At 46.7% G+C, this 9,613-nt stretch overlaps 1 protein-coding gene across 1 annotated transcript; it reads left to right on the top strand.

Annotated features, from left to right (window-relative positions):
• Positions 1–251: 251 nt before the first annotated feature.
• Positions 252–9,293, top strand: Panx3 (pannexin 3). The gene is made up of 4 exons (XM_076924685.1): positions 252–729; positions 2,794–2,936; positions 5,244–5,458; positions 7,610–9,293. The coding sequence occupies exons 1-4, from the start codon at positions 549–551 to the stop codon at positions 8,247–8,249; spliced, it is 1,179 nt and encodes a 392-aa protein (XP_076780800.1). The 5' UTR covers positions 252–548; the 3' UTR covers positions 8,250–9,293.
• The last annotated feature ends 320 nt before the right edge of the window (positions 9,294–9,613 follow it).

Genomic DNA, 9,613 nt, shown 5'->3' with positions numbered 1-9,613 from the left:
CTGGACCTTAAGCAAAACACATCACTGGGACAAAGCTTGCTCTATTGAGGTAACCATCCTCGATGAACACTCGGGGCTCCGTTCCCACCCCAAACCACAAAATAAGAGCCTTCGACACATTTAAGCAATCTCCACCCAAATTCCACACCAATTACATGAGGGGCTGAACCCACGGCCCTCCTTCTCTCCACCACTGCTGAAAATACTGTATTAATCAGAGGACAGCATAAAGCCGCAACGCTTCGTCTGTTGGGAGACAATCTAGGCGAGCAGCCTGGCACCAGCCACACGTAAAGCCTGACCCTCCTCCAATGAGGACCCACCAAGGCTATGCCTTCCTCTAATTGCCAGGGTGTCTGGCTCAGAGCCTGGGCAATTATGTAGAGAACCGTTGCCTGGTCCTAGGACAGACATGTGAAGCTGGTGCTGCAACACTGTCCGCTGGAAACTAGCTGCCTGAAGCTGTCACCACATCACCCCACTGTACCTAGATTGCTAAGGGTAGCAGTTTCCTCTGTATCCCTCAAGGCCCCATTCTCGGCAGCATCATGTCGCTCGCACACACCGCTGCAGAGTACATGCTCTCTGATGCCCTGCTGCCCGACCGCAGGGGCTCTCGGCTCAAAGGACTGCGCCTGGAACTGCCCCTGGATAAGGTGGTCAAGTTCGTTACCGTGGGTTTCCCCTTGCTGCTGATGTCTCTGGCTTTCGCCCAGGAGTTCTCATCAGGTAAGCTGCTGATGGACGGACGGTAAGAGACCTGACTTCATTTTCCCCTACGACAGCTATAAAATGAGCTAGCTCCTGTCTTAAGATTTCCTGGCTTTGGGCTGGACTGGCTTCCCAAGGGGCAGGTGCTGCGTGAGTATGAGGCACCAACGAAGCAGATGCACCGAACAGTTGCAAAAGTCAACTTGGAAATAAATCTTACATTAAAAAATAATTCATTTATTCTTCGGAGAGGCTTCATCCAGCAACTGATGCAGAGACCCACCCACACACAGCCAAATATTAGGCGGGGGCTCAGGGAGTCTTATGGAAGAGGGAGGAGGAAGACTGAGGATGCCAGAGGGCTCAAAGACACCACAAGATGAAATACAGAGTCAAGTAACCTGGCCCGGTGGGGGATCACACAGACTAAACCACCAACCGAAGAGCATTCAGGGGCTGGACCTAGCCTCCCTACACATTTGTAGCAGATGTGCAGCTTGGTCTTCATTTAGGGGGCCTTAACAATTGGAGGGGGATGCTGTCTCAGACTCTGTTGCCTGCCTTTGGATCCTCTTCCTCTACCGGGCTTCCTTGTCTGGCCTCAGTGAGAGAGGATGTGTTTAGCCCTCCTGGGACTTGATGTACCAGGGTAGGTTGGTACCCATGGGGGGTCTTCCTCCTCTCAGAGAAGGGTAGGGAAGGGTAGGAGTGTGGGGAGGGGCGTGGGAGAGTGAGTCTGGGAGGAGAAGAGGGAGGGAGGGAGGGAAGCTGCAATTGGGATGTGAAATGAATCAATTTAGTTATTTATTAAAATAAAGAATAACTGCAAAATAATTCATTGGAGAAGAGGAGCAGACAAAGCAAGGGGAGGATGGGGAGGATGAAGGAGGGAACATGGAGAGAACGTGCTCACCATGCAGTATCTGTTTAAAATAACAATTAGCTACCACTTTAGTCGGCGTATCTTTTATGTCTAAATAATGATTAAAAACCATTATTTTGGCTTCTATAGATAGAGGTTGGGACTCTGTAATCTCCTCAGAACTTGGAATCCTTTCCTCTTAGCCCACTGTGAACAAACCTTCTCCCCTGCACTCTCTTCCCACCTCTTGCAGAGTTCGTACAACCTTGTTCAGGGGTGCTGAACAAACCCCTGGCCCTTCTCCATGCCCCTAGCCATAAACAGACATGCGCATGTTTGCGATGCTGTAAGCACTGGGTTAACTCGGAAAGCCTGTTCCCTCTGTGGCAGTCACGGGGACCCTAGTTTTCTTTTCTGTCTGTGCCCCATTAGCTTAAAGCTTTTGCTGAGAAAGTGTTCCATCTCTCTCTTTGCTGCTACACACTGAGAGTAGCAACAGGATTGGTTCCCAGTCCTGCCTCTGTCTAATAAGAAACAGGAAAGCTGGAGCCTCTCACCCAAGCCCATTTGTTTCCCATGCAGATAAGTTTGAAGTCAGCCTGAGCCATACAGTCAGACTCTGTCTCAAAACAAAACAAGGCTGACAGGATGCCTCATTAGGTGCACTTGCTGCCAAGCCTGATGACCTGAATTCAGTCCCAGTGCACACATGGTAGAATACCGAACTGGTGGAAGAAGAGAAGCCATTTCCACAAGGTCATCTTCTGACCTCCATGAGTGTGCCAGGACACATGCACACACATGACAAACACATACAATCAACTCAAAAACATTTTTTAAAGGCTGCCATCTCTCTCGAGTGGATACGTCACTATCAAAGCCTTTTGGTGGCAGACTGCTGACTCCAAGGCATCTCTGGTAGCTTCCTGTACGGGAGTCTGAAGGAACTTTGAGAGCAATGGCCCATCAGACCTAAAAGATCAAGTCAGCTCATTGGTAGCATGGGCCAAACTTTGAGTTCTACTGCATCACGACCTATCCTCCCGTGACACAGCAGTACAGGGCCCAGAAAGCTGAGGCTGGGGAAGAACTCGAGGCCTGCCCTCCACAGAAAACTTCCAACTTATAAGGATGTCTCCTCTCCCAGAAAACTCTTGAATGACTGACTTTCATCCCTCTGCTGCACCTAAGGCTGCCTCAAAGCTCTGCTCCTTTTGCAGGGTCTCCCATCAGCTGCTTCTCTCCCGGCAACTTCAGTGTCAGGCAGGCTGCGTACGTGGACAGCTCGTGCTGGGACTCACTGGCTCACCATAAGCAGGACGAGGCTGGCCAATACAAGGTGAAATCTCTCTGGCCTCACAAGGTAATGCAGACAGGGGCCCTTGCAGGATGGCTACCAGGCTTGGGCATTGGGGGTAGATTGACACTCTCGAGTGACACTCCACCCTTGGCCATTACACTCACTTCCACCTCACCCTGCCCCTGCTCGTTCCTTTTGGCAGCTGGCTTTCATATTCCAGGGGTCCTTCAAATGCCGGCTGGCCTCTGGTGTGCACATTAGTCTGCAGTTTAAAGTTGCCCACTTCTATCTGATTGGAAGCTTTGTGCCCGTGAGTGACATGTTGACAAGCAGGATTAGGTGAAAGGAATCCCTCTGGTGTGCTTGGTTGTAAAGAATCTCAGGTATGAGTATCTAGTCCTAGCTCAGTATTGTCCGCTGTCTCTGAGAAGAGTCATTCGGTCCTTCATTTAAGAAGAATGCAGCTGGTATCAAGCCTGGCTGCTAGCCCTCGGCAAACTCGGCCACGGATGTTAAATACTCATTCACCTGGCTTCAGCCCTCAACCCCTCAGGCTAGTTCTGCCTCAGTGGATTTGAGCATAGTGTTTACTATGATTTAGTCTCTCCAGAGACAAACCTTCAAACCTTCCATCTGGAACATGAAAGGCTGGTTGATTGAATGTTGTACATTATGGAGAGTCGTCACTCGGTGACCCTGTTCAGTGTTCTGTTTCAGACCGACTCATACTCTTGCTTTTTGGTTTCACCCACATCCCTAGTTCCTGAGTCTTTCTGGTTCTGAGTTGCAGAGTGTTTGTTCTTGCCTGGACCTCCACCTTTCCCCACACCAGTGTCTTGTGTCAGGCAGCTGATGCTGAGCTTTCGACCATCTGCTGCTCTTGTCTGCTCTTCACCTTTTCACTCTTGTCATCCTAGAAGACAGCAAAACCAGAGACTTGAGGGAGAAAGTACACGAACCCTCTGTCACTGGCAGGTCAGCCGGCCAAGAGAGGGACAAGTCTACAGATTTCGGAGTCAACTCGTGTTAAGAAAAGGCAAAACACTATCAGTGTCACCAGGGAGTTCTCTGAACGCAGACTCTTTGGCTCCTCCTCACTGGAAGTGAAGGGCTTATTTTCAGGGACGTTATTTCTTGAATAAGAGTAAAATGCTTATAATTTTACATGAGGCCCTATTCCAGGCTTTCATTTTTGCAGCTCAGAAAACACAGAGACAGACAGACAGACAGACAGACACACACACACACACACACACACACACACACAGACACACAACCCAGATGCACCCTCCATCTTTTCCTGTAAACTTGCCACTACAAAGACAGAGCAGTTTGGAAGAAGCTGTGGGTGGAGGAGTAATTAGGACAAAAAGCATCTAAACCTCCAGTCCTGGCTCCAGATCTTCACTCTTCCACCTGCTGAGTGTGTGATGCTGTGCGGATACCTGACCTGGCCCTGCTGCAGCTTCCTTCACTGTAAAAATAGATCCCGGTGATGACGTCCCACCAATAGCATCCTTGTGGGAAGCAAATGAGATAGTGCCCAGTAACTGCCTAGCAACAGATGTAGATTTGAAAATTCTTCACAAGGAGAGACTACACTATGAATAAAAAGACAGCCCTCCCTCTGTTAGATGCCTAAGTGTAATAAAGAAACTTAGAGGAAAATCCTACTACACTCAGCCAGAGCCACAGTAACAAAGGGCGGCCTAAACAGCAGAAATGGAAGGTGTCAGCAGGTTGGCTCCTCTGAGGGCTGCATAGGGAGTGGTGGGGAGTCTTTGAAAACACCAGAGCCGCTGAGAAGAGAAGAGCTACACATTCCTAAAGTTCCAGCGTATTGTCTGCATAACTGAAATGACCCCCACACACACACAAGGAATTCCAAGAGTATCTGTTAGTGTCCTCCGACAACACTGAGGACCCAGAGACTACAAAAGACAAGCATAGGACAGGACACACAGAAGAAATAAAGTTCTCTCCTCTAGGATGTCGGGGGGGCCCCCATTGATCATAATCTCTGTCTAGATACTCAGTCTGCAGTGTTCGGGCAGCGAAGGCAGAGATCTCCCCTTACCAGACACTTTTTATCCTCTATCCCTGGTTTGCTTTCATTCTCTCTCTTCTTGGAATCCCAGACAGACCATAGGTCAGAAACCCATAGATGATGGATCTGGGTAACAGAGATATAATGTCCCTTCTCTTACCAGTTTCACTATATTATTCCATACGGACAGAGAGCTTTTCGTGGTCAACAATATACATTTTCTCCCTTCTAAAATGAGACCAGGAGAGCAGTTAAGCCCCCACTTAGCTGTGATTCAAGCCCTAGCACCCTGGGCTCCCTCCTCAGCCTTCTCTTTCTTGCAGGCTCTCCCCTACTCTCTACTGGCCCTGGCTGTGGCCATGTATCTGCCAGTGCTGCTGTGGCAATATGCAGCAGTGCCAGCCCTCAGCTCAGACCTGCTGTTCATCATCAGTGAGCTGGACAAGTCTTACAACCGTTCCATCCGCCTGGTGCAGCACATGTTGAAGATCCGGCAGAAGAGCTCTGACCCCCATGTCTTCTGGGATGAGCTAGAGAAGTAAGTTGCTCCTTCTAAAGGACTTCGTGGAGCATTAAATTGATACCCATGCAAAATCATATTTATGTTTTCTCAATGCCATCCTTCTCAAGACAGCAAAGTACTTCATTCTTCCCTGCATTCTTGGAGGAGCAGGGATGGTCTCTCTCTCTCTCTCTCTCTCTCTCTCTCTCTCTCTCTCTCTCTCTCTCTCTGTTTTTCAAGACAGGGTTTCTCTGTGTAGCCCTGGCTGTCCCGGAACTCACTCTGTAGACCAGGCTGGCCTCGAACTCAGAAATCCGCCTGCCTCTGCCTCCCAAGTGCTGGGATCAAAGGCGTGCACTACCACTGCCCCGCGAACTTTCTCATTGTTGTAGAAAGAAGAGGATCTGTCTCTAGTTGACAAATGAACACACTGAACCACAGGGATTAATAGCTCTAAAATATTACTTTGTATGCTCAGAAACCTGTTAACTCCATTCATGCTTAGGAAAAAAAAAATCTTGAAATTCTCAAATACCTGTCCAAGACCTCAAGAAAAATGTGAACTACTTTTCAAATTTCTAGTTACACTTTCAGTATTCCTGATATCCAAATTGCCCAGTACTCCAAAATCAATTTTTTAAAAAAGTATCATTGTTTAAAATTCTTTCAATTATTCTAAAACAAACAAACAAATAAATAAATAAATAAATCTCACCCAAATCTGAAACACTTCCAGGCCCACGGGGATTGGAGATATGGAATACTTAAGACAGTCTGCACAACAAGTCTCCTCCTTATCCCTGAGCAAATCACTGATTAGTCATTCATCTATCTAAGAACCAGGCAGTACATCAGATACACACACACATACACACACACACACATACACACACACACACACATACGCACACACACACCACATACACTCTCTTTTTGTCTCGTGTCCGTGTGTGTCCGTGTGTGTCCGTGTGTGTCTGTGTGTGTGTGTGTGTGTGTGTGTGTGTGTGTGTGTGTGTGTGTGTTCAGGACAGGGGATAAAGGCAGCAACAAGGTTGTACCTACCAGTGAAAGGCTAGGATTCTATTGAAGGAAAGCAAACAAACAAACCCCACTAACATGTCTTAGTGGGTGACTAGCAGTATGAAGAAAGGAAAAGTATCAGATGGGGCAGGAGCTGAAAAGCTAAGAGACAAGGATGGTGCAGTTTTAAATGGGTCTGGCATGGGCAGCAGGCACCAGTAAGAGGTGAGTTGAGCTAAGATTTGTGACCATCTTCTGTGTATGCTGTGTCCCTTTTAACAAGTTCCCCTGTCCCATTCTGAAGCCTGGATTTAAGCCAGTATGATGGAGACATCGTGGTTTCTGAACCCTCTAACTTATACTGTTACCCCATCTCCTAATATTCACAACCACTATGGCTCATATGCACTTAGCAATAAGTATTAATGCTATTGAATATGGTGTATCTTATCTGCCCTTCCCTTCAAAGCAGAGACAGGCTTACCTGTACCTTGCCTGCATGGTTCTCAACGATGACATATTGTTAACATATTAATCTGTACAAAATGAATGAACTGGCCTCAAAATCACACTCAGAACACAGAACTCCATTGTCTACATTACCGGTCATAAGCTTATTGTTTTGCAAGTCCTACTTCCGCTTTGAACTTCGTTTAACCTTGCTGGGCAGAAACTCATTGGGATTTCGATCCTTCAGAATTCATTGATCATCCACGGGTTTAAGACACTGCATTCAGTGTTTGGAGAACTGAGGGGGTACTCGTACCTCCTCTGGCAGAAGAATTGTGGCTGTGATTATGGAGAGAATACGGATTCTCTCCAATACTAATGTCATGTTTGGAGCGAGAGAGATAGATCAGTAGTTAAAAGCACAGGCTGTTCTTGCAGAGGACTGGGTGAGATTTTTATACTCACATATAAAAGTATACATGCCGCAACATCTGTAACCCTAGTCCCAGGGGCTCCAATGCCTTCTTGTGGCTTCCGTAGGCACTGTACACATGTAGTGGACCAACATACGTACAGACTAACCATCCATACACACAAAATCAAAGTAACGGTTAAAAAATGTAATGTGTTAGATACCCAGACTTGCTAGTCTTCCACGTGACTTTTGGGGTGTGGTTCTACATGGTCCTTTCTAACAATGCCTTCTTTCCTGCCCAGGGCCCGGAAGGAACGGTATTTTGAATTCCCCTTGCTAGAGCGGTACCTGGCATGCAAGCAGCGTTCCCATTGGCTAGTGGCCACCTACCTCCTGAGGAATGCCCTCCTTCTGCTCTTCACCTCAGCCACTTACCTGTACCTTGGCCACTTCCATTTAGAGGTCTTCTTTCAAGAAGAATTCAGCTGCTCCATCAAGACAGGGCTACTCCATGAGGAGACCCATGTGCCGGAGCTGATCACATGCAGACTGACCTCCCTGTCTGTATTCCAGATCGTGAGTGTCTCCAGTGCAACAATATACACCATACTGGTCCCAGTGATCATATACAACCTCACACGGCTCTGTCGGTGGGACAAACGTCTACTCTCCATCTATGAGATGCTCCCAGCTTTTGATCTGCTCAGTAGAAAGATGCTAGGTTGCCCGATCAATGACCTCAACGTGATCCTTCTTTTCCTCCGAGCTAATATCTCTGAGCTCATCTCTTTTAGCTGGCTGAATGTCTTATGTGTGTTGAAGGACACAACCACCCAGAAACACAACATTGACACCGTGGTAGATTTTATGACCTTACTGGCTGGCTTAGAACCCTCAAAACCTAAACACCTCACCCAACATGCGTATGACGAGCACCCCTAGTTTAAAAAGAAAAGAAACAGAGAGAGGTAAGTTTTATAGAAACTAATTCTCCTTCACAAGCTATACAGAGTAAAAGACAGAAAAAATAATAATGGTGTCCACATACAGTTGTTAAGATTGGATTCACCTGAAATATCCTGTATTTATAAGAAGATAAAAATCAATGCATGATAATTCAATATGGGGCCCGGAAGTAAGGAGTCAAAGAGCTGAACATTTCGGTCTAGAGCATTCTGAGGACAGTAACGCTAAACGAACAAGTCGAAGTGAAGCGCAGACATCGAACACAGAAAGATTCTAAAGGCCATTTATGGAGGGAAATTCTCACAAGATCCACCTACTCGAGAAGTCACGCTTGCCTCCCCACAATGGGCAGGTAAAGCAATTCAGTAAGAGGTTAAGTAAGGACACGAGCCCCTGAAACACTTTGATTTGGCTTGCCCATCCTGCTTTGTGGACATCTGCAGCCTTGCCACACACACTCCATGGCCTGCTAATGGGACGAGAAATAATGATGACTTTAACTTGGAATCTGCTCTTGGGACGTAAGGACAGAGGCAAAGGCCATGAGTTGAATCTTTAAGAGCCCGATATGCTTTTTATGATATAAACTGAGGATTCTTTTCCACGAGGGCTCAGATTATGCACTATCAATACCTTCTAAGGTCTTAACGAGTCTAGGTATGTTCTTAATAGTCCAAGGGATGCTATACCTTCACTGACAGCCAATCAGTGAAGGCCAGTAGGTTAAGAGGCTTGTTGTGAACCCTGATGACCTGTTTTCAATGCCTGGGACCCAAATGGTGAAAGGAGAGAACTGATTCTCCATGTTAGCCTCTGATCTCCATTATAAAAAAAAAATAAAGTAAACAAGTAAATAAGTGCTAAGCAAGATGAACATGAAAGTCCTATCAATACACTTCTGTACACTCTCCACTCACTGCTTCTTCCCTGCATCTAATTGTCAAAGCTTTGCTCTGGTTCAAAAGACAGCACTCCACCCCTGGTGCCACAATTACCCTTAATAAATATTTTTAAACTGTATATTTTGCATTTCTTGAGAGAATTTTTTTACACAAGCCATTTAGATCCCTCTTCATACAGATAATAGAGAAGCCATGTTGCTTCTGACAAATTCATGTGAATTCACCTACTAAAGCGAGAGACAAGAGCTTATAGATGCTCGCCAATGACATGAATAAAAGTCTCATGTCACTAATAAAAGTCCAGTTTTTCAGGGAGTACAGAAGCCCTATCGCAGGCCACACACTGGCCACTTCTTCCGTCTCCCCCTTTGCTTTCCCATTAGGTGAAAGATGGACATGAGTAATGGAGTGAGGACAAAGGAAGTCTATGAGAGAGCC

The sequence above is a fragment of the Arvicanthis niloticus genome, chromosome 26, assembly GCF_011762505.2.
Source record: "Arvicanthis niloticus isolate mArvNil1 chromosome 26, mArvNil1.pat.X, whole genome shotgun sequence".
In the NCBI taxonomy this organism is placed as follows: Eukaryota; Metazoa; Chordata; class Mammalia; order Rodentia; family Muridae; genus Arvicanthis; species Arvicanthis niloticus.
The sequence above is the reverse complement of the archived record's forward strand: the minus strand, read 5'-3'. Positions and strand labels throughout refer to the sequence as shown.

Excerpts from the sequence above, each read along its gene's own strand:
- Panx3 (XM_076924685.1), top strand. The coding sequence starts at position 549 with ATGTCGCTCGCACACACCGCTGCAGAGTACATGCTCTCTGATGCCCTG. Across the intron at positions 730-2,793 it reads CGCCCAGGAGTTCTCATCAG|GGTCTCCCATCAGCTGCTTC; the intron begins GTAAGCTGCTGA and ends CTCCTTTTGCAG. Across the intron at positions 5,459-7,609 it reads TTCTGGGATGAGCTAGAGAA|GGCCCGGAAGGAACGGTATT; the intron begins GTAAGTTGCTCC and ends TTTCCTGCCCAG.